We start from the raw sequence: 24,058 nt of genomic DNA on the forward strand, positions 1-24,058 counted from the left end.
GCCGTCTCTCTCGTAAAAGTCCAAAAGGGCGAATAAATGTATGTAATATGTAGTTAAATGCAATGGTGGTCAGAGTATTCTTTTTGGACGCATTTCCCTGATTACATCATATACACTGCTTTCTTATTTCGCTGTTTCGAACCCAGAAAGGGGTTATTATGCCTCATTCTTAGCGGTCCGCATTCTGCTTTGGTATCGGTGACTGGTTGTTTCCCTTTCCACCCGAACCGTGAGTTGATTTTGAATCAAGTTCCCGCTCAGGTAAGTGGACTAGGGTGTTCTAGTGTTCAGAACGGTGCTATTTTGAGTAGACGACCCCGTGCTCTACTTAATCCCACCCACAACAAGATTATATCCCGTCGGAGCAGCCGAAGGGCTTACACTTGAGAAAGCCTTCCTTGAAATCTTTAGTAATTCAGCCATGGATTCCTTCTAAATACCTACCTGTGAGTATTCCTTCAATATTTTTTCCCAGGGATTTCCTTAGGAAATCCATAGATTCATTCATATTTTTTTCTGCAGTTCGCTTAAGATTCATTCAGAAATAAAAAACTCTTTGATAAACCCCTGGCCTCCATGGATTCCTTCAAAATTGTTCCATGGTTTCCTTTAGAACATCGTTTCCCAAACTTGGCTCTCGTGACCCGACACCGCCCCCCCCCCCCCGTCTATCGTAACCATGATTTTCGTAGAACCATTTGAAGTCGTCTATGTAATGCTACCGAAATTCCTCCATAGTTCCATGAGATTCCTCAGAAAATGCTCCATAGGTTCTTTAAGAAAACAGATCCTGAGATTTTTTTTTTTTCAAAAAATCATCCATGGAACCCAAAAAAAAGCCAGCAATTTCTTTCAGAGAATCCAAAGTACAAAATTCTTCCCGAAATTTCGCAAAGGGTTTCTTAAAAGCAAGTCTTTTAGCGTTCTTTCAGAAATTCTTAAAGATAATATGTACTTAAAAAGATTCATTAAAATAATTTTCTAAGGATTCAAGACAAAATCGACAAAGTTTTTTTTATTCTTCCAGGGCTTTCTTTACAAATGTCTCCTTTTGAAAGGCATCTATGAATTTATTTCAGAATTATTCAGGAATCCATTCATAGAATCTTCCAAGGATTCAAAAGCTCTTCAAGGGAATCTTTGAGGACGGACTTGTTAGAATCCCAAAATGGCCGCCACAATGGCTGACTTTGGCACCCACTCACGATTTCGAGCGCACAAATCTCTTCGTAAACAAAACCAACACACCTGATATTTTTATTTTAAGCTTATCAAAAGTGAGAAATAACAGAATAATAAAATGCACTGTTGTTTGAAGCTTGCTTCTTGAGATTTGTGCGTCTGAAGTTCTGATGCACTGTTGAAGCGGGATTTCAAGACGTTTGTCCTTAATACATTTCACCAGGGTATCCTTCAGATATGCCTTTAAGATTTTTTCCGTTAATTCTGTAATAATTCGCTTAAGAAGTTTTCTGTCAATCCCCTCCGAAACTTTGCCTGGGATTACTTCAGAAATTGTTCAAGAAGGAATCTTCCTATGAAGGAATCAGAATTTTCTTTAGAGTTTTACATGCCTTTAAAATTGAGATTTTCCCAGCTCTCTGCTGGTTTATCGCTGCATTCAGAAATTCTTTTAAAGATTTTTGAAGAAATTCTTTCAGCAGCGTTTTTGTCTGTAAATATTCCTTCAGGAATTCGAACAGCTATTTTTACACGAACTCTGCCAGAGATTTCCTTTCAAGAATTTCATTGAAAATATTCTCAGGAATGTTTTTTTTTTATTTTTGTGTATTTTAACTTAGATGCTAATTATACACTCTCAGGAATGTCTCCAGGACTTTCTCCAGGGATTCTTGCATAATTACTTTCAGTGATTCTAGCAGCAATTTCTCCAGAAGCTACTATAAGAAGATTCCTACAGAAGCTACTATAGGAATTTCTACAGCATCAGCAGTTCCATTGGAAATTTCTCAAGAGATTTTCCAAATTTCCCTAGGATTTTCTTTTCTTCCAAGTATGGTATGTGGGGGCAAGATGGGCCAGGGGGCAAGATGGGTCAGTACCGTTTTCAATCGCACAATATATGTTTTGAATCATTCAATAATTTTCCCAGATGAACGACGAGGATACACAAAAAAGTGGTATATTGTTTTGAAAATTCTATACGTTCCTCGCACAGAAAAAAATAAAATATTTTTTCGTTATACTCCTTATGCTTTACATTCCATATAACTACGTGTATTATGTAGACGGGGCAAGATGGGTCACCCTAATTTTTCGGTATGTTTGCATAGTTTTTGAAAATGTTTTATTTTTCATGGAAAGGCTATTCTGTGACCTACATTATCGAAGCGATGAGAGCACTGAAAATTTGAGAACATATTTTTTAAATTTTCCTTCAAAAATATAGGTTTTCAAAGTCCGTTTATGGCTACCCGAACAAAAATCTTCTAGTTCTGAGAATAATCTATCGATATGTTTCAACACTTTCTTCATGTAATCTGTACGTCTATGAAGCTTAGATGTATAGAGAAAAACTAGAAGATATAGTATTTTTTGTTGGAGGAAAATCGAGTTTTCTTATAGCTGGCCCATCTTGCCCCCGTTAAAATGAGGTGGGGCAAGATGGGTCATGTTTTGAAAATTGTTTGTCAAGAAGCAGGTTTCAAACTTTATTACCTTTTTATACTCTTATATCATAGCTGACTAGTGTATCTGAGAGTCGTGGTAGAATACAGAGAAATGCGATTTTTATTCAGAAAATTATAGGGATCCATTTCTTAGGTGACCCATCCTGCCCCCACTTACCATACTCTATTGAAAGATATCTTCAGGAACTCTTTTAAAGTTTCTCAATATTTTTTTTCTTGGAATTTCACCAAACGTTTCCCGAAAAGTTCCCCTGGAGTACCGCCAGGAATTTCTTCAAAAATCCCTTGGGATTCCTTGAAAAATAAAATTAAATAGACATTTTTACAGGAAGTAAACTGGAGATTTCTTCGAAAACTCCTTTATGTTTTTTATCGAAGTTTCTAGATGAACTCCTTCTGTAATTTCTTCAGGATGGCTTCAAAACTATCTTCTGGGCTGGGGAGGCGACACTAGTTATCCCAAGCCGAAATATCCCAAAAAAGCCAAAAAAGACGAAGAAATCCGGTAAAACCCAGGGGGAATGACACTTCTTTTGCTAACCAGAAAAATCCGCATTTATCCGTTGCTAACCATTCTTAACCGCGTCTAACTGCTGCTCAGTTAACATTAGATAAGGATATGTCATTTCCCTTGGTAAAACCCGCAAAACTTTTCAGTGTTTTTGCGGGTTTTTCGGCATTTTTGGGAATATTTCGGCTTGGTTAAACTAGTGTGACCCCCTTGCTGCTGGGACTCTTTCAGTATTTTAAGGGTTTCTTAAGACATTTCAGCAATGGATTTCTTCAAAAGTTGCTTCATGGATTTTTTCTTCATAACATTCCGCTACCTTTGAAGCAATACTGCACGAACTACTCCAAAAGTTCCTCCATAAATTCCTTGTGAAATTCCTTCAGGGATTCTCCTACAAAGGTTCTTTTTGGAGTTGCTCCTGCGATTCCGACAGAAATATTTCCTTCAAAAATCTCTCCAGAGATTTTTCAGCAGATCTTCATGAAATTGCACAAAATTAAGGATTTTCTGAATCCTTGAACGGAAGATACCTGTCGAGAATAAAAAAAAACCTGAAATTCTTTGATCAATCCCTGAAAGCACTTCTGGAGATACCTGGAGAAATGCTACGAAGATTTCTTGTATAATTTCGCAAGACATGAGTGAAAAGTGGAAGAACACCTAGAACAATTCCATGGGAAGCCCGTAGAGAAATAAAAAAAAATCCAGAGAAAATTTATGAAGAATTTCTGGAGAAATCTCTGAGATAATTGCTGAAGCGATGATATAGCTACCAATCGCTAAAAAGATAATGTCCATGTCATCCGCAAAACATACAAATTGGCCGGATTTCGTGAAAATCGTGCACCGGCTTGTCGAAACACTTACGCAGTTTTTTTACGGCGATCTGTCTAGTTCGTTCAAATCTCTCCGGGGACTGCGAACAGGGGATGGACTCTCATGCCTGCTGTTTGGAATGGTGGCAGAACCCACCTGAAACGTGAAGCAACCAAGATCGGACTGATGGCGGATCAAGGAATTGGCATCCCTATCCCACCAATGCAATGTTTTCGTAGCCAACATAATTGAGACTCAAGCGTGAGGCTCAAGCAGACAACCTATCTTTTAACACAGCAGCATAGTTTTAATGCTGGGTAAGAAAACAAGAAGACCATAACACTCCCCTGTGGTGGATGCATCAAAAACGAAGAACATGCTGGCGGCAATTGGAACCGCGACAAAGCAAGTAGCCTAGGCAGCGGTGTTATGATAGACGAGGACACGTTCTATGTGGTGGAAGATTTCGTCTACCTCGGATCCTTATTACCGGCAGACAACAACGTTAGCTGTGAAATGCAAAGGCGCATCATCAGTGGAAGTCGGGCCTACTATGGACTCCACAAGAACCTGCGATCGAAAAAGATTCACGCCCGCACAAAATGCACTATGTACAAGATGCTGATAAGACCGGTGGTTCTCTACGGGCACGAGACTTGAACTATGCTCGAGGAGGACATGCAAGAACTCGAAGTGTTCGAACGTCGGGCGTTGAGAACCTTCTTTGGTGCTGTGCAGGAGAACGGTGTGTGGCGACGAAGAATGAGCTACGAGCTCACTGCCATCTACGGCGAACCTAGCATCCGAAAAAACGAAAAAACCGGAAGTATACGATGGGCAGGCCCAGGCATGTTGTGTGAATGTCGGACAACAACCCTGCAAAGCTGGTGTTCGCAAAAGATCCGGCTGGCACAAGAAGATCTAAAGGGCTGCGCGCAAGATGGGCTGATCAGGTACAGAACGATCTGGCAAATGTGGGAAGCGGCTGAGGATGAAGGACTGCAGCCACGAACCGAATGTTGATTCAATTGTATTGTAATTATAATTTTAATATATTATAGTATACTGAATAAATGAAATAAATGATGAAGTTTCGCTCACGGCTGAGCGCCTTCAGACTTGGCGATCAGAAAGAGATAGAGAAGCCAATTTTTGCCGAAAAGCTTCCTGATTTTGACCCACAGTGTCTCCCGCCTAATGCGATGAATTTGTTTATCATCCTGTTTCGGTTTGATTATGTTGTGACATTTTATTTCTCAGCTAGTGTTTTTGTTGTAAGTTTCAGTACCTCTATATTCGTGTTCCGATGATTAAAAACTGCTGAAATACCGAAAGTAACAGAGTGCAAGATAAAACGGATAAAACAAAGTTATTGGTAAACTATTCAACATTATCCAACCGATCATCCCCATCAGGTCACAACAGCCTGACAATGAACGCGGGCACCACGGTGTGTCGGCTGTGTCTGAAGGAAAATCACGATACAAAATCCAATCACGATGACTACTCCAACAAAAGCGGAGATCCATTGGAGGAATCTTTGGAGCAACTTGTCTCGCAATCACATTTACAATACGCGCGACGTGAGACGAAACATAACACTTATAGTTCTTACAATCGTCAAGATATTAAAATTTACCTTTCGTCGACCGGTTTCGGGCGCGATGTCGCCCATCAACAGGACAATGTCCGACTGATTGCCTTCAGTTTTCGTACGATGTTCGTACACGTCCGAAGAGAAGAGATGCTACTGGGGAGTCGTGTCTACCAGACTAAAAAGACACGACGCAATGGGCGGGTCGTCTTCATTCATCAACGGCCTTCGTGTGTTGCTGATGAACATTGACTCCCAAGCGTTTAAGTGTAACGTTTTTCTTACGCTTTTGACGAGTTTGGCATTATTCCAATCAATTTCATGTTGGGAGTCTACTGTATGCGCTGCCACGCTGGATTCGGTTGCTTTGGAAGACTGGACAGCATTTTTGTGCTCTTTTAAACGGACCTTCACTTTCCGGCGAGTTTGGCCAATGTAAACTGCCGGGCAGTCCTTACATGGTATCTCGTATATTCCGGATTGTTCATCCGGCGGTACCTTGTCCTTAAGGTTGCATAAAAGGTCACGTAAGGTCTTGTCACTCTTATGCACAACGTGTAGATTTTGTCGGCGAAGGGCTGTTTTTATTTGATTGGTTATCCTGGGGTAAAACGGCAAGCTAATTCTTCGGGTTTCTTCTGGGTTCTGTTGAAGGGTGGTAATGTTCCTACGGTGGTTTTTCCGTTTGTGCTTCTTCAAAATTTTGTTCACAAAAGGCCTGTCGTATCCGTTCACCTCAGCTGCTGTATACACACGACTTTTTTCTTCTTCAAACTCGTCGCGCTCCATGGGTATATTGTACAGCCGGTGTGCCATGGAGTGAAAAGCAGCTTGCTTCTGAGCTCCAAAGTGATTGGAGTCAGATGTAATATACCTATCCGTTGATGTGGGTTTGCGGTATATACCGAACTTCAACGTGTCGTCTTCCTTTCTGGTGATCAATAAATCGAGAAACGGTAGGCTCCCTTCCACTTCTCTCTCTACTGTAAAATTGATTGTGTTGTGTTGTGAATTTAGCATCGCCAGAGTCTGCTCGAGGTAACGCTCCTTCACCGGGGCGAAAACATCATCTACATATCGCCACCAGATTCTCGGAAACAGTTTTTTCTTCTGAGCTTCATCCTCGAAGTCGCTCATGAAGAGGTCTGCAAGCAGTGGGGACAACTTGCTACCCATGCTGAGTCCAAACGTCTGTTTATAAAACTTTCCCCTGAAGGTGAAAAAGTTTTGATTCATGCATACCTGAGCTACGGATAGATATGCCTCTATATGGTTGGGTGGAGCACGGCTGCGTTCTAGATGTCGGCGTAGGCTGTGCAGGGCTTCGGTGACGGGTACGCTGGGAAACAATGCGGCGACATCAAACGAAACTAAAATTTCCCCCCTCCGCAATTTGAAACCCTCCAATCTCTTCACCAAATCGATCGAGTTTTTCACACTTTTCCCATGCCTAACAGGGTACTTCTTCATCTCATTCACCAGCCAAGCTGCCAGTTTTTCCGTGGGGGTGCGGATGTTGGAGGAAATGGGTCGCATTCCAATGGGATCTTTGTGAATCTTCGGTAGACAGTATAAAGATGCCACCGTTGGATTCGGAACATGAAACTTTCTTTCAAGTTTCTCGTCGCCCATCAGATGAGCCACAGTCTGTCGCGTATGATTTACTTCCTCAATCATTTTGTTGAGAGGATCTTTGGTTTTTCCGTTTTTGAATTTATATTCCTCATACGGACCGGCACTGATCATTGCATGGACTCTCGAATCATAGTCTTCTCGATCCATTACAACCACAGCATTCCCCTTATCTGCTCGGGAATATACTACGTCACGGGCTTTCAGCTGCCGAATTGTGCACCAAGTATCGAAATTAGGGCACTTTGCGTTCTCCCTTTTGCTTGCCGTTCGCAAAAGGCATTGCTTCACGCTGTGACGGGTAGCTGATTTAGCAGTGTGGTTTTCACAGCAGCTGCTTTTCACTCCATGGCACACCGGCTGTACAATATACCCATGGAGCGCGACGAGTTTGAAGAAGAAAAAAGTCGTGTGTATACAGCAGCTGAGGTGAACGGATACGACAGGCCTTTTGTGAACAAAATTTTGAAGAAGCACAAACGGAAAAACCACCGCAGGAACATTACCACCCTTCAACAGAACCCAGAAGAAACCCGAAGAATTAGCTTGCCGTTTTACCCCAGGATAACCAATCAAATAAAAACAGCCCTTCGCCGACAAAATCTACACGTTGTGCATAAGAGTGACAAGACCTTACGTGACCTTTTATGCAACCTTAAGGACAAGGTACCGCCGGATGAACAATCCGGAATATACGAGATACCATGTAAGGACTGCCCGGCAGTTTACATTGGCCAAACTCGCCGGAAAGTGAAGGTCCGTTTAAAAGAGCACAAAAATGCTGTCCAGTCTTCCAAAGCAACCGAATCCAGCGTGGCAGCGCATACAGTAGACTCCCAACATGAAATTGATTGGAATAATGCCAAACTCGTCAAAAGCGTAAGAAAAACGTTACACTTAAACGCTTGGGAGTCAATGTTCATCAGCAACACACGAAGGCCGTTGATGAATGAAGACGACCCGCCCATTGCGTCGTGTCTTTTTAGTCTGGTAGACACGACTCCCCAGTAGCATCTCTTCTCTTCGGACGTGTACGAACATCGTACGAAAACTGAAGGCAATCAGTCGGACATTGTCCTGTTGATGGGCGACATCGCGCCCGAAACCGGTCGACGAAAGGTAAATTTTAATATCTTGACGATTGTAAGAACTATAAGTGTTATGTTTCGTCTCACGTCGCGCGTATTGTAAATGTCGTTACTGTTCTTACGTTGGCACAAATCACGAAAATTTGATAGTTGTCTCGCAATATCTTCCAATTCAGGTGCGTAGTGGAACTTTTATGTCATTTAAGATGACCCAGAATACTGACTCCACATCCCCCATTTCAGATTATCAAGTACGATGATTCGGACTATCCATTCATTTGCAGCTGCTGCACATCAAAGATCAAAAAGTGGCATCGGTTCTGCACGTCTTGCATCGATAACGATAAAATCTACATGCAGCGATTTTTGGAACAGCTAACGTCTAATGGACGGATGTTCCTCCAGGAGGAAGTGATGCTACCGAAAGAGGAAATGTTGGATACTTTTTGCGAAGAAATAACAACAGATCTGTATGTGGAAATCGAACCAGCAGATGAAAACGAATCGATTGGAGATCCTAATGATGAAATTTGTGATCATCAAAATTACTACCCTCTCAAAGCTGAAATGCCCAACCAACAGGAGCCGAAAATCGAGGACAACGAAGTGAAACTTAAAGAAACCGAAGAGGTGGAATCAGCTCCGAAGAAGCCTCCTAAATGTCCAAAAAAGACGCCACAAAGTCCAAAAGAGACACCCAAAAGTCCAAAAAAGACGCCCAAAAGTCCAAAGAAGAAGAAGCGAAAGAGACCCGACGATGGTCTGAATTTGTTCCTGAGAAAGCCTTGCACGAGGGTGACACCCAAGGGTGAAAAACCGGAACGTCGGGTAGCTGAGATGTGCCCCATGTGTGGAAAGTTTGTCAAGGATCTGAAGGGACACATGCGAGTACATATCGACGATCGAAGGTAAATATGGACGATTATTTGAGGGGAAAGGTTTTTAAGGCTATAGAGCATCATCATCGATGCGACAGTCTATGGTCTAGTGTAGTGCAAGTCGTTGATAATTTATCAGGATTCCCTCTGGGAATTTTAGAGCTTCATCCGGGAAATTTTTAAAAGCTTCCCCCTTTTAGCTCAAGAAACTGTTATTCATATAGATCTGTTTCTTGGGTTTCTTTTGAAATGCTTCCAAAAACTCCAGAAACTGTGTAAAGCAAATTTATTAAGGGCCGATTTCTTCACCCGGGCTTAAATTTTAAACCAGGCTTAGCAACATTTTAAGCCGGGCTTAACTTTTTTTCAATTTCTTCACCTCGGCTTAATCACTAAACCCGGTTTAATAAAGCTACGGTTTACGTTAAGTGTGGCTTATTTTGAGCGGTGCTCTGAGGTGGCTTAGCAGCGCTAAGCCAGGCTTAAGCCGCAAATTGCAGAGTTTGGGTTTCTTCACCTACTTCATAAATAATTTTTTGAAACGGCAGAAAATATTTTTTAAGAAACATGTACACTTAGGAACGATAAAATTGTAAAATGTTTGGTTACGGATGGAGACGATGATAAAGAAAATTATAACCTATAGCCGGCTGGTCGTCAATATAAAATATACACATCGGATCGGGACAATCACGTTTTTACATTAGATTGAAACCCTTCAAAAAGGCACCGTGTTGATAGTTTTGGAAATTTGCCATATTGATTTGGATGTCGAAAGTACCTACATTTGCATTGAAGTTTCTATTTATTTTAACCCGGTCCTTCCATAATTTCAGGTAACAATAAACATTTTCGTCTCTTATGGTTCAAGAGATATTATTTTTGTTTTACAAACAAACTTAGGATGACATTTTGACTCATAATTCTAAATATAAAAAGTTTTATTCGTGGTGTACTTCTAAACATAACTTGGGCTGCAAAACGGTGAGTCGATAAGGAGAGCGTCCAATATAGCTCTGGTCCTCACAAGTTCCTACCTCATGCTTCCACGGGTCAAGCGATGACAAAGACCGCCAGCTAAGAGTTGTGTGCTTAGCTGGTAGTGCAGCCTGGGCACTGTTGTCCTTCTGACTTCAGCTAGATTGAGGAGGTACGATCCGAGTGTCTGTTCACCAAGGAGGTGCGGCTCAAACAGCGTCTGTTCTGGCATCCAGCGGCTGAGTAAGAAACGCTGCACCACGCCCAGCTAGATCCAAGGTGGTAGCCCCATCAGCGTGGTCGTCCCAGTGTTGGTTGGGACGTTAAACAGAACTGGCACGATGGCCCTCCGGCGAGACAGGAGTGTTGGCGTAGGCCCAATAAGCCACCCGTAAAAAACCCCATTGCGAATAACATAGGAGAAAATACGACTCGATACAATCGGCAAAGACCCACGCGACGAAATAAGGACTACGATTGGAAACTTGGAACATGGAATTGCAAGTCACTAGGTTTCGCAGGATGTGACAGGATAATCTACGACGAACTACATCCCCGCAACTTCGACATCGTGGCGTTGCAGGAACTTTGTTGGACTGGACAGAAAGTGTGGAAAAGCGGGCATCGAGCGGCTACCTTCTACCAAAGCTGTGGCACCACCAATGAACTGGGAACAGGATTTATAGTGTTGGGCAAGATGCGACAACGTGTGATCGGGTGGCAGCCGATCAACGCAAGGATGTGCATGTTGAGAGTTAAGGGCCGTTTCTTCAACTACAGCATCATTAACGTCCACTGCCCACACGAAGGGAGACCCGATGACGAGAAAGAAGCGTTCTATGCGCAGTTAGAGCAAACATACGATGGTTGCTCGCCGCGTGACGTGAAAATCGTTGTCGGCGACATGAACGCGCAGGTAGGAAGGGAGGAAATGTACAGACCGGTAATCGGGCGAAACAGCCTGCACGCCGTATCGAATGATAACGGCCAGCGATGCATAAACTTTGCAGCCTCCCGTGGTATGGTAGTCCGAAGCACCTTCTTCCCCCGCAAAGATATCCACAAAGCCACCTGGAGATCACCCGACCAACAAACAGAAAACCAAATCGACCACGTTCTAATCGACGGTAAATTCTTCTCAGATATAACCAACGTCCGCACATACCGCAGTGCAAATATAGATTCGGATCACTACTTAGTCGCTGTATGCATGCGCTCAAAACTTTCGACAGTTATCACCACACGTCGAAGTCGAACGCCACGGCTCAACATCGAGCAACTTCGTAACGTAGAGGTGGCTCAAGACTACGCGCAACAGTTAGCAGTGGCCCTACCAACGGAAGAGCAGCTTGGCGCAGCTACACTTGAAGATGGCTGGAGGGACATCCGATCCGCCATAGGTAGTACCTCGGCTACAGCACTAGGCTTCGCGACTCCGAATCACAGAAACGACTGGTACGACGGCGAATGTGAACAGTTGAAAAACGAGAAGAATGCAGCATGGGCGAGAATGCTGCAACACCGTACGAGAGCGAATGAGGCACGTTACAAACAGGCGCGGAACAGGCAGAACTCAGTCTTCCGGATGAAGAAGCGCCAGCAGGAAGAACGAGATCGCGAAGCGATGGAAGAGCTGTACCGCGCTAAGGACACACGAAAGTTCTACGAGAAGCTGAACCGCTCGCGCAGAGGCTTTGTGCCACAAGCCGACATGTGCCGAGATAATCACGGGAATATTCTCACGAGCGAGCGTGAGGTGGTCGAGAGGTGGCGGCAGCATTACGATGAGCACCTCAATGGCGACGTTGCAAGTACCGAAGGTGGCGTGGTAACAGATCTAGGAGTATGTGCACAGGACGAAAGACTTCCGGCCCCTGACCTTCAAGAGATTGAGGAGGAGGTTGGCCGGTTGAAAAACAACAAGGCCGCTGGAGCAGATCAACTACCAAGCGAGCTTCTAAAATACGGTGGAGAAGCACTGGTGAGAGCACTACACTGGGTCATTACCAAGATTTGGGAGGAGGAAGTATTACCGGAGGAATGGATGGAAGGTATCGTGTGTCCCATCTACAAAAAGGGCGACAAGTTGGATTGCGGGAACTACCGCGCGATCACACTACTGAGCGCTGCCTACAAGATACTCTCTCAAATTTTATGCCGCCGTCTATCACCGATTGCAAGAGAGTTCGTGGGGCAATATCAGGCTGGATTTATGGGTGAACGCGCTACAACGGACCAGATGTTCGCCATCCGCCAGGTGTTGCAGAAATGCCGCGAATACAACGTGCCCACACATCACTTGTTCATCGATTTCAAATCGGCGTATGATACAATCGATCGAGAACAGCTATGGCAGATTATGCACGAATACGGATTCCCGGATAAACTGACACGGTTGATCAAGGCGACGATGGATAGAGTGATGTGCGTAGTTCGAGTATCAGGGACACTCTCGAGTCCTTTCGAATCTCGCAGAGGGTTACGGCAAGGTGATGGTCTTTCGTGCTTGCTGTTCAACATTGCTTTAGAGGGTGTAATTAGGAGAGCGAGGATAAACACGAGTGGAACGATTTTCACAAAGTCCGTTCAGCTCCTTGGCTTCGCTGATGATATTAACATTATTGCTCGTAAATTTGAGACGATGGCGGAAACGTACATCTGACTAAAGAGTGAAGCCAGACGAATCGGATTAGTCATTAATGTGTCGAAGACAAAGTACATGATGGCAAAGGGCTCCAGGGAGGAATCACCGCGCCTGCCACCACGAATTTATATCGACGGTGATGAAATCGAGGCGGTTGAAGAATTCGTGTACTTGGGCTCACTGGTGACCGCCGACAACGACACCAGCAGAGAAATTCAGAGGCGCATTGTGGCAGGAAATCGTGCTTACTTTGGACTCCGCAGAACTCTACGATCGAATAAAGTTCGCCGTAACACGAAGTTAACCATCTACAAAACGCTGATTAGACCGGTCGTCCTCTATGGGCACGAAACATGGACCCTACGTGCAGAGGACCAACGCGCCCTTGGAGTTTTCGAACGGAAGGTGTTGCGTACCATCTACGGCGGAGTGCAGATGGAAGACGGGACTTGGAGAAGGCGAATGAACCACGAGCTGCATCAGCTGCTGAGAGCACCAACCATCGTCCATACCGCGAAAATCGGGAGGCTACGGTGGGCGGGTCACGTCATCAGGATGTCGGGCAGCAACCCGACTAAAATGGTTCTCGAGAGTCAACCGACCGGTACAAGAAGACGTGGAGCGCAGCGAGCTAGGTGGGTCGACCAAGTGGAGGACGATCTGCGGACCCTACGCAGAGTGCGGAACTGGAGACAAACAGCCATGGACCGAATGGAATGGAGACGGCTACTATGTACAGCAGAGGCCACCCCGGCCTTAGCCTGATCGGTAAGGTTAGTATCATCAGTGGAAATCGGGCCTACTATGGACTCCACAAGAACCTGCGATGGAAAAAGATTCACGCCCGCACCAAATGCACCATGTACAAGATGCTGATAAGACCGGTGGTTCTCTACGGGCACGAGGCTTGAACTATACTCGAGGAAGACATGCAAGAACTCGAAGAGATCCGGCTGGCACAAGAAGATCGGCGCATAACGCAAGTCTGTAGAAATGCGCACGCAGACGTTAGTGATAGGATTGCGCAAAGATGCATTGGTTGCATTTATTGCTAGAGGTGAGCATTGTCTATGATTGCACCCTCAAACAATTATTTTGTAATATATTATAGTATACTGAATAAATAAATGAAATAAATTTTGAAGTTTCGCTCACGGCTGAGCGCCTTCAGACTTGGCGATGAGAAAGTGAAGCCAAATTTTGTCGAAAAGCTTCCTGATTTGACCCACAGTGTCTCCCGGCTAATGCGATGAATTTGTTTATCATCCTGTTTTGGTTTGATTATGTTGTGTCATTTTATTTCTCAGCTAGTGTTTCAGTATCTCTTTTCGTGTTCCGATGATTAAAAACTGCTGAAATACCGAAAGTAACCGAAAATATCCAACCGATCATTCCCATCAGGTCACAACAGCCTGACAATGAACGCGGGCACCACGGTGTGTCGGCTGTGTCTGAAGGAAAATCACGATACGAAATCCAACCACGATGACTACTCCAACAAAAGCGGAGATCCATTGGAGGAATCTTTGGAGCAACTAGTCTCGCAATATCTTCCAATTCAGGTGCGTAGTGGAACTTTTATGTCATTTAAGATGACCCAGAATACTGACTCCACATCCCCCATTTCAGATTATCAAGTACGATGATTCGGACTATCCATTCATTTGCAGCTGCTGCACATCAAAGATCAAACAGTGGCATCGGTTCTGCACGTCTTGCATCGATAACGATAAAATCTACATGCAGCGATTTTTGGAACAGCTAACGTCTAATGGACGGATGTTCCACCAGGAGGAAGTGATGCTACCGAAAGAGGAAATGTTGGATACTTTTTGCGAAGAAATAACAACAGATCTGTATGTGGAAATCGAACCAGCAGATGAAAACGAATCGATTGGAGATCCTAATGATGAAATTTGTGATGATCAAAATTACTACCCTCTCAAAGCTGAAATGCCCAACCAACAGGAGCCGAAAATCGAGGACAACGAAGTGAAACTTAAAGAAACCGAAGAGGTGGAATCAGCTCCGAAGAAGCCTCCTAAATGTCCAAAAAAGACGCCCAAAAGTCCAAAAGAGACACCCAAAAGTCCAAAAAAGACGCCCAAAAGTCCAAAGAAGAAGAAGCGAAAGAGACCCGACGATGGTCTGAATTTGTTCCTGAGAAAGCCTTGCACGAGGGTGACACCCAAGGGTGAAAAACCGGAACGTCGGGTAGCTGAGATGTGCCCCATGTGTGGAAAGTTTGTCAAGGATCTGAAGGGACACATGGGAGTACATATCGACGATCGAAGGTAAATATGGACGATTATTTGAGGGGAAAGGTTTTTAAGGCTATAGAGCATCATCATCGATGCGACAGTCTATGGTCTAGTGTAGTGCAAGTCGTTGATAATTGCCTTAGTGTTCCAAAATGACTGAATCAATGTACTACATTCTAGGATTCCTATGGAAATTTATCAGGATTCCCTCTGGGATTTTTAGAGCTTCATCCGGGAATTTCTTTAAAGCTTTCCCCTTTTAGCTCCAGAAACTTTTATTCATATAGATCTGTTTCTTGGGTTTCTTTTGAAATGCTTCCAAAAACTCCAGAAACTGTATAAAGTAAATTTACTAAGATTTCTAATAAAGTTACCTGCAGGAATTCTTCCAAGATATCTTTCAGGAATTATTATAGGGTTCTTCCAGAAATTTTTCGATGAGCTGTTTCAAAAATTCCACCAAATAATGCTCCAGGAGTTTTTCAAAAGATTCCTTCACGAGTTTTTCACAGATTTCCTCAAGGAATTCAACTTAACATTTGTATAAGCATTATTCTAAAAATTCCTCTAGATATTATTCCTATATTTTCTCAGGGAATTCATAGATAGATACCTCCAAAATTCATCCAACGATTGCTCCAATAATTCCCCCAAAAATTTCCTAGTCTATCTCCCACGGGTTTTTCCATTACTTCTTCCAAGGATTTTTTTCTGGAGTTCATTCAGGGATTCACCCATTTATGACTCCAAAAATTTTTCGTGCAATCATTCCAAACTTTGCAAATAATGTCATAGAAATTTCAAAGAAGGTCCCTCCTGTACACATTTTCAAAATAATTGAAGAATTCCAGGACTAACTTTGAAGAAAATCCTGGCAATAATTCTTGAAGAAATTCCTTAAAGGATTTCTGAAGAAGTCTTTGGATGGATTTCTGAATAAAAAAAATCGGAATCCGAGAAGAAATCCCCGAGAAATTCCTTATGGTGTCCATTATGGATTTATAAAAGAGCCATTGGAAAAAAACAACACAACGCAACACAAAGAACATTCTTCCAAAGATTCAAGAAGAAATACAGGGCTGTTACAAAATTTCCAAAATATCATCCGCGAAATTCGCGACTTCTGAAATAAAATCCGCGACTCGGAAAACAAATCCGCGACATGAACATAAATATTCAAATTTCAAAGAAAACCAGATAATGGCATGTTTTAAGAATAGTTTCCTTGACCCGCTGATGTACGACATTACAAATTATGTACTGAAAATTTTGATCTCTGGATTTCAACAACGATTTTTCAATAAGACCTCATTTTTTCTGAATCTTTGTTTGTGATATTACAGAGAGTGTACTGAGATTTCCAAAGATTAAGGAACAAACATCTCTCTCGTTTGTCGGGTGGGTAGAGATCACTGTGGCCAGATTTTAGGATTATTGTGATATACCCTTTTGCTGTGAAGTATGCTAGTTATCTTAGTAACCTGTTTATCACTGAAATACGTGATCTCAAGACCAACTATGTATTATTGATGAATAGAAATACTGAGTTATTCATTTATTTATTTTGAGTCACAGTAGCAATAATTTAAGGTTTGGATTGCTCCGATCTTTTGTAGATGGTATCTGCAGGGCCAGTAGTGGCCAGTTATTAGACTGGTGTAGATATTGAGATCCCTTTTGTTGATACCTAATAGTTGTTGGGTTTTCTAGGGAGTTATCGTAACGGTTTTTTTTTTGGATTGGCTCCTATGGCATGGTACACTAATTACGTAACGCAAAAATTGACCTTTTCAGACCCCCTCCCTCCCCCCATGTAACGCTTTTTGTATGAAAAGCCATATTTTTTTGTATGGATCGTAACGCTAAGCTAGACTCCCCCCCTCCCCCTATAGCGTTACGTAATTTGTGTACGATGCCTATGGAGAAGTGCATTTTATTCGACAATTGAAGAGAGACCAAAAAAAAAGTGCATTTTAGTTTGACTTGATTTAACTGACCCAGTTCCATTTTCAAAAATCTTAATAAAAAAGATAGAAAAATACAGCTTACGTCGTTTCTGTTTTTGGGAAATCTATGAAGTTCATCAAAATCACACGAATTCAACTTTGCAAAATGATCTGTTCGGTGTTGAGAACAGAAATGGGTACCGACCTTTCAGCAGGGCAAATGAAACACCTGGTTGTAACACGTAACAGTTCGGTATAACTTATTTTTCTGAAAATCGAAATGTCTTAGAGCCATGTTTTTAAAATAGTTTGAGCCTAAATGCCAGATATTTCACTATATCCTAGAAATGAGCCTATAGATATACACTGAGCCAAATAAACTTTAGATTTTCATAAGGCCTATCATATGAAACGGCCTTTACATAATTCATATGGTCTACAATGAAGTTCATAAGGTCGCTCTATGACGCAAAATCGTTTCACAGTTTGGATTTTATACAAATTTAGCAACACGGATTACTCAAACGTCGGTAGCCATGTGGATTGAACACGTGCTCAGTGATCCCGACGTTTATGAATCGATTCCCGTCTGCATCATTTTAAGATTTTCTTGCTCTTTTCATAAGTCTGTCTTATGAAATTGGTCATGTCATAACAAGCACTATCAATTTTCATAAGGTATTCTTGTGGCATCCATAAATTTTAGTTATAGCAAAAATTCATAAGGTATTTTTATGAATTTCGTTAGTTTTTTTCGCTGTGTAGAACAAAAAATCTACAACTGAAACTCTACGATATGACAGCAGAAAATTTCTTTCATTTTTTTGAGTTTATTAAGAAAATGATTTCTGGAAAATATTGCGACATTTGCACCCATTTAGATCCGACCCGAATTCATTATAATAAAAATCGAATTTCGCACACGACTTCGCAGTGGCTAGCGTACACAATTTCGGTTGAGTTCATGACAGAGGCATCGGATGCACAACAGGTAAACAAAATGAGTTTGATTTGTGTGAAAAACCGTTGGGAAATGATGATGGATTCTCAAATTATCATAATAGTCTAGACATTATTATTTAGAAACCCAAATAGAAATAGTAGAGATGCCACTTATCTCTTCATATTGTTTTTCCTGCGAAGCCATAAGATCGATTCAATAAAATTGCGCGACCTTTTGATCGCAAAAATTCGTGATAGGGTGACAATGGGTATTATCGGCAGGTTTGTTCTCTTTGTCATGGGGGGTTTTTGTCAGCCAAATTGTCTGAAACTTGGCCATATAATTCAGCTTAGTTGGGAAGGATTTGAAACCAACTCTGAGTTCAATAGGTTTCAAATAAACCCCTCAGACGAAAAGAACAAAACGGCCGAGAATAGGTAATTTCCCCTATCTACTGTCATTCAATTTAAAAACTTTTGACTAAATAGAAGCTGCAAATGATATCGTAAGCTGCGAGGGACAGAAGGTTGAGAGAAATTTAAAACAGCTTTGAAATAAATCACAACATGGTATATTTGCTGGAACGCAACTGCGACGCGATTTTAAATTGTTCAAAGCCATGCATAATAGCCATTCACGAAATGCGCGACTAAATTCCGACAAATCCGCGAAAATCGCGGCCATATTTGAAGGATCCGCGAAATCCGCGTCGTGGCACATAAATCCGCGACAAATCCGCGAAAATCGCGATTTTCGCGAAAACCGCGAAATCCGCGACTGTTGTAACAGCCCTGGAAATATAAAAAAACCTGAGGATATCATTAGATCTCTAAATGGGAAAATTTCTGCAGAAATTCTAAAAAAAAAGTTTTAGCATTAAGAGGGCTATATACCCCTTAAATTCCTTACACAGTTTTGATACTGAACTTGAATATTTGTTCTCTGTGCTGATGGTGTAGTTATGTTGAGCTTTCAATGAAAATGATACAAAAAACCGAAATTACTATATCTATTACTATGATATAACATATCACCAACTTTGAATAAAGACGGGCGGTACCGGCTATCATTGGTATTCCAATTAATACTTCTCAAGAACTCTTTCAAGGATTAGGAATTGCTTCAGAGATGTGTATGGGAGTTCGATTGCAATTTATCCAGAATTTCTTCCAAAATTCCTTTGAGAGTTTTCATAATTCTTCATCGAATTCTTTCTGAATTCCTGCTCGTGTTCATATTTTAAATTCTTTCGCCGTTCCTCACCGAGTTACCATGACTTTATTAATTTTCTTTTCTTGACGTTTGCCGGAGTTTTTTTGGCTTTATCCAGTTCTCTTATGATTCCATCTAGATGTTTTAACGTATTTGTCCCCATAAATAGTTCCTTCCGAGATTGTGTCGGTGTTCTTTCGGGAATTATGTTCGGGAATTGTTCCAGGGATTTTATCCAGAGGTTTTCCCGATATCCTTCCAGAGTTTCTCGCTGGATTTCTCCCGAAGATCATTTTAAAATTTTCCAAAATAAATTCTCATTTTTTCCCGAATTTTGCGAAATTCTTGCAAAAGTTCTTTCAGAGATTTCTTCCAGAGAGGTTTACAATATTTCTCTTGGATGATCTCGAAGGATTCCGCTCGTAGTTCTTCTCGAATTTCCTCAATATTTCCTCCCAGGTTTTTTTTATTTTTCCGGCCAGAAAATTTCGTGACTCCTCAGGAAGTCCCAAAAAGAACACCGGAAGGGATCGCGGAAAGTTATTAAGAGAAATCGCGAGAGAAACCCTAGGAGAAATTCCATAACCACATCTGAAAGATATTCTGTGAGAAACTCTTGCGGAGATCTCTGGAACATCTTTAAGGAAAACGCAGGAAGAACTCCGGGCAAATCTGGTAGCAATACCGGAAAACCCTACGGAAGAAATTCCGAAAAGAAATTCTAGGATTCTCGTGAAAATTTTCAGGAGAAATCGGTCGGAAGTCAGGAATTCTGAAAGACTCTCAAAGAAGAATCCCGGGAAGAATTGTTCAAAGCTAGCAAAAATGCCAGCCATTGTAAGCCAATCGAGCAGAGGGAACTGTCAAAGTGTGAGCCAAATGAACATGTTTATTGTTTGTAGGGAGGCGTTGTTTGAACGGTATTGCAATCGACAATAAACATATTACATTGAATTGAAACTTCCCAATTTACAGGTACCAATGTCCGCACTGCCCGAAGACGTTCGTTGCCAGAAATAACTTCCAGAACCACGTGAACATCCACACCCGAGCCAAGATGTACAAATGCGACCACTGTCCCAAGGAGTTTACCCTTAGGAATGTTTTGGTAACTCATCTGGCAACCCATACCAAGGAGCTAAAATATGTCTGTCCGGTGTGCGACAAAGCCTTCTACCAGCGGACGACATTTGCAAGGCATAAGCGCGCGCACTTCGCGAAACGGACGGTCAAGTGCACCGAGTGTGATCGCATGTTTCTCTCCAAGTGAGTACCCAGGCTACGCGAATCGGGGTTCCGAGGTTTCTTGAAATTATTTTCTTTTGTTTTCATCTTTTCAGCGGTGAAATGAAACATCACTTTAGGAAGCATCTACCGGTACGGCCATATCCGTGTACAGTATGCCCACAAGCCTTCTACAGGAGTAGTAATCTGAAGGTCCATATGAAGATACATGAAAGGAAGAAGACGGATTCGATTGCCATCGAAGTAATGCCTCAGGATGCTTATGGAGAATAGAAGGAATAGAAATGTTCATGGTCAAAGGATTGAAGGAACTCATTTGCGTTGTACTGTAGACTACAGCCGTTTGCATAGTTGCTAACGTTTTATCGAAAAATAAATTGAATTGACAGAAACTAAACTTCCTATTGTATGGTCTATGAAAGGAAAACAGCAAACATTCGTATAGCCAAAGCGGTAAGTGCGCGGGTATTCAGTATGACCATGCTGAGGGTGACACTGGGTCATTACCAAGATTTGGGAGGAGGAAATATTACCGGAGGAATAGATGGAAGGTTTCGCGTGTCCCAAGTTGGCGACAAGATGGATTGCGGGAACTATCTCGCGATCACACTGTTAAGCGCTGTCTAACTTTCTTAAATTTAACGCACTACAACGGACCAGATATTCGCCATCCGCCAAGTGTTACAAAAATGCCGCGAATACAACGTGCCCACACATCACTTGTTCATCGATTTGCAATCGGCGTATGATACAGTCGATCGAAACCAGCTATGGTAGATTATGCACGAATACGGATTCCCGGATAAACTACTACGATTCGTTAAGGCGACGATAGATCGAGTTATTTGCGTTGTGCGAGGATCAGGGACACTCTCGAGTCCCTTCGAATCTCGCAGAGGGTTACGGCAAGGTCTTTCGTGCTTGCTGTTTAACATTGCTTTTAGAGGGTGTAATAAAAAGAGGGGGGATAAACACGAGTGGAACCATTTTCACAAAGTCCGTTCAGCTGCTCGGTTTCGCTGATGATATTATAGCTCGCAAATTTGAGACGATGGCGCAAACGTACATCCGACTAAATAATGAAGCCAGGCGAATCGGATTAGTCATTAATGTATCGAAGACAAAGTACATGATGACAAAGGACTCTAGGAAGGAATTACCGCGCAACAACGACACTAGCAGAGAAATTCAAGGACGCATTGTGGCAGGAAATCGAGTTTACTTTGGACTCCGCAGAAGTCTACGATCGAACAAAGTTCGCCGTCAAACGAAGTTAACTGTCTACAAAATATGTAAAGTATATGTAAAGTCTAGCTTTTGGAATAAAGTAAAACTTCCATTCGGCTGGTTAAGCCGCAAAAATCGATAATTAATTAATTTAATTATGTCTACAAAATGCTGATTAGACCGTAGTCCTCTATGGACACGAAACATGAACTTTACGTGCAGAGGACCAACACACCTTGGAGTTTTTGAATTGGAAAAGATTATGTTAAATTCGGCATTATCTAGATATAGACAGGAGGAATTCTTTTCTTGTTCTACGAAAGCAAACATTTGCTGATATTTGGTTAGTGGACGCGGTCCAAATATTATTCATCTTTCGTGTATTCTAATTAGCTCACATATTTTCAAATATAGTAATCTATTAAGCAACGGTTTTTGTTTGGTTTTCTCCTGTCGCCTTCGCGATAAATTCCACACAGATCGTCGGTCAGTTTTCCTCTTACTCAGTACACTTGGCTTCGTGAATAGTTAGTTTCAGTTGGTTAACATCGAATTCAACATCAATAGCGACACCTAGTAGGACGTTCTGTAGAAAAGTGGTCTACAATTCGTTATATCTTGTTCCTAATACTATCTAGAAGTTACTGCTTTCGTGTGCTCAGCCGGCATTACACACATCCTTCTATCTAAATCCCTGCCTTGAAAGTCCTCCACAGCTCTAACTGGAACTTAATATGGCTTTGCCAACAGAAACCCTGCACCCACTTCATTTCCATCTTCCAGGGGTAACACTTACATGACTCAGAACGGGTGTTAGAAAACAAAAAAGTATCAATCGCTTATAAAAACATTCAAACGGCCACAAAGTAATATCTTGCGTAGTTGCAAATGTCTCGATCAAGGTTCGCGTGCGGGATGAATACTAGTCATATAAAAGTGATCAAACGGCAACCTAACATAAGCTGCACAACGCTTTGTGAAAATTCAACAATCGATCGATTCAAAATTAACGTGCAAATAACTATTAATCTGTCTCTTCCTTAACAATAGAAACTGGTACTCAGCTACCAGAGATTTGCTTACTTGTTATCTGCTTACTCACATATAAATAGGAGATGTGTATCATCAATTCTTATGCATTGAAATCGTAACGGAACGCGCGGGGAGGTCAAAAGCGTGAGAAACCTTACCTTTTTATACAAAGCCTACATTTTGACACGGTGCCAATGGGACGAGATGGTACAGGCGGCGTGGGTCAGTCTGGAATTTGAAGGAAAAATTGAGAAAATTTGTTATTAGTTAAGTGTAAAAGGAAATTTCTAGGTGAAATATGTTAGACTACCAAAAGTATAACTAGTTATCCTGTTTACCCTTTGGAGCCGGAGGGGTCAAATATGACTCCAACATAGAAAAGACAGTATAAATTCACACATTCAATGACAGAATATTGTCTTCGGCAAAGTTGTTGTAAATTGTGTCCTCTATTGAGGAAAAATGGGAATATTTGTATTTGAGACTTTATTGATAACCTAGGGCATCCTGAACACCATGAAGTTTGAAGAAACGTAATAATTCTCATACCAGTTGTTCTAAAAGCTAAATTTGGATATGAATTACGTTCTTATGTATTCATTCAACCTTAGTCAAGAATATCAAAAGGTTTTCTATATTCAGGGATGATCTAGGTGTTCTTAACTGTCCTGTGGAGTTTGGTATTTCACTGGGAAGGAATCACTCCTCACGTGCAGCACACACAACTTACTCAGGCTGACGTCGGTTCGCAAGTGGCAAGAGTGAACGCGGTTGGCTGACGCCTGGAGTTGTTGCTACGCAAGCAGGGATGCTAACATTGTCTGCTTGACAGTTCGCATCACATTCAAATGCGCTATATCGCCTGCTGTGATCAATCTCCTTTCCACAGCTTTATGCAGTACATCTTATATCTCACATCCTCCTTCTACTCTAAAGAAGTTTTACACATTTTTAACAAAAAAAATGAATTTCCGTTTCTCAATTTGGAGTGTTTACTTACAACGATTTAACATATTGCGGAGATTCCACCTCTTTAGACTTCTGCGCGAAAATTAGTTGCGTGGGCCCACAGATATAGAACAGACCGCGTCCTGGTGAATATTTTACGCTGTGTTGCTAGGTACACAGTTGGTGATAGTTTTGCATTGTAAGCAAACTTTTATAACGCACCTACGCTGAAAATGAGCCTAATCATTTGCGTCGGAATCTATAAATCATCACAACGGGCAATAAGTTACAGTTATATTACATCATCGCATACGTTGCAATTGCTGCCATGAAGCTACCGAATACAGTTTCATTGTGAGACTGACTATACTGCCGCTACTTTTTTCAAAATAGCTCGAACATTTTACAGTCGAACCTCCATGAGTCGATGTTCCTTGACTCGATATCGACTC

At 42.0% G+C, this 24,058-nt stretch overlaps 4 protein-coding genes across 8 annotated transcripts in view; 1 reads left to right on the forward strand and 3 right to left on the reverse strand.

Annotated features, from left to right (window-relative positions):
- Positions 1-5,725: 5,725 nt before the first annotated feature.
- On the reverse strand, positions 5,726-7,354 carry LOC134290861 (uncharacterized). Its single transcript, XM_062858075.1, has one exon. The coding sequence runs from the start codon at positions 7,352-7,354 to the stop codon at positions 5,726-5,728; it is 1,629 nt and encodes a 542-aa protein (XP_062714059.1).
- Positions 7,355-7,568: 214 nt separating this feature from the next.
- On the forward strand, positions 7,569-22,786 carry LOC109424707 (zinc finger protein 626). 3 transcript variants are annotated; one of them, XM_062843103.1, is made up of 5 exons: positions 9,066-9,200; positions 14,194-14,354; positions 14,422-15,086; positions 20,130-20,420; positions 20,495-22,786. In XM_062843103.1, exons 2-5 carry the CDS (start codon positions 14,211-14,213, stop codon positions 20,670-20,672), a joined length of 1,278 nt encoding a protein of 425 aa, XP_062699087.1. In that variant the 5' UTR covers positions 9,066-9,200; positions 14,194-14,210; the 3' UTR covers positions 20,673-22,786. The 3 variants fall into 3 exon arrangements, with proteins under 3 accessions (XP_062699088.1, XP_062699087.1, XP_062699086.1); XM_062843104.1 differs by lacking the exons at positions 14,194-14,354; positions 14,422-15,086 and adding an exon at positions 7,569-8,468 and having other exon boundaries at positions 8,536-9,200; XM_062843102.1 differs by lacking the exon at positions 9,066-9,200 and having other exon boundaries at positions 14,092-14,354.
- The window catches only part of LOC109424709 (sphingolipid delta(4)-desaturase DES1), a 429,300-nt gene continuing 427,205 nt past the window's right edge, over positions 21,964-24,058 (reverse strand). For both annotated transcript variants that reach the window (XM_019699864.3, XM_062843106.1), the window contains exon 3: positions 21,964-22,886. The gene's annotated coding sequence lies outside the window, so the exon portion shown is untranslated. The remainder of the gene's footprint in view (positions 22,887-24,058) is intronic.
- LOC134283926 (sphingolipid delta(4)-desaturase DES1-like) overlaps positions 21,964-24,058 on the reverse strand; it is a 66,909-nt gene continuing 64,814 nt past the window's right edge. For both annotated transcript variants that reach the window (XM_019699865.3, XM_062843105.1), the window contains one exon: positions 21,964-22,886. The gene's annotated coding sequence lies outside the window, so the exon portion shown is untranslated. The remainder of the gene's footprint in view (positions 22,887-24,058) is intronic.

Source organism: Aedes albopictus, chromosome 3 (genome assembly GCF_035046485.1).
Source record: "Aedes albopictus strain Foshan chromosome 3, AalbF5, whole genome shotgun sequence".
Classification (NCBI taxonomy): Eukaryota; Metazoa; Arthropoda; class Insecta; order Diptera; family Culicidae; genus Aedes; species Aedes albopictus.

Coding starts and splice junctions, on each gene's coding strand:
- LOC134290861 (XM_062858075.1), bottom strand. CDS start 7,354: ATGGATCGAGAAGACTATGATTCGAGAGTCCATGCAATGATCAGTGCC.
- LOC109424707 (XM_062843103.1), top strand. CDS start 14,211: ATGAACGCGGGCACCACGGTGTGTCGGCTGTGTCTGAAGGAAAATCAC. Junction 14,355..14,421: donor CGCAATATCTTCCAATTCAG/GTGCGTAGTGGA, acceptor CCCCCATTTCAG/ATTATCAAGTACGATGATTC. Junction 15,087..20,129: donor GTACATATCGACGATCGAAG/GTAAATATGGAC, acceptor CCCAATTTACAG/GTACCAATGTCCGCACTGCC.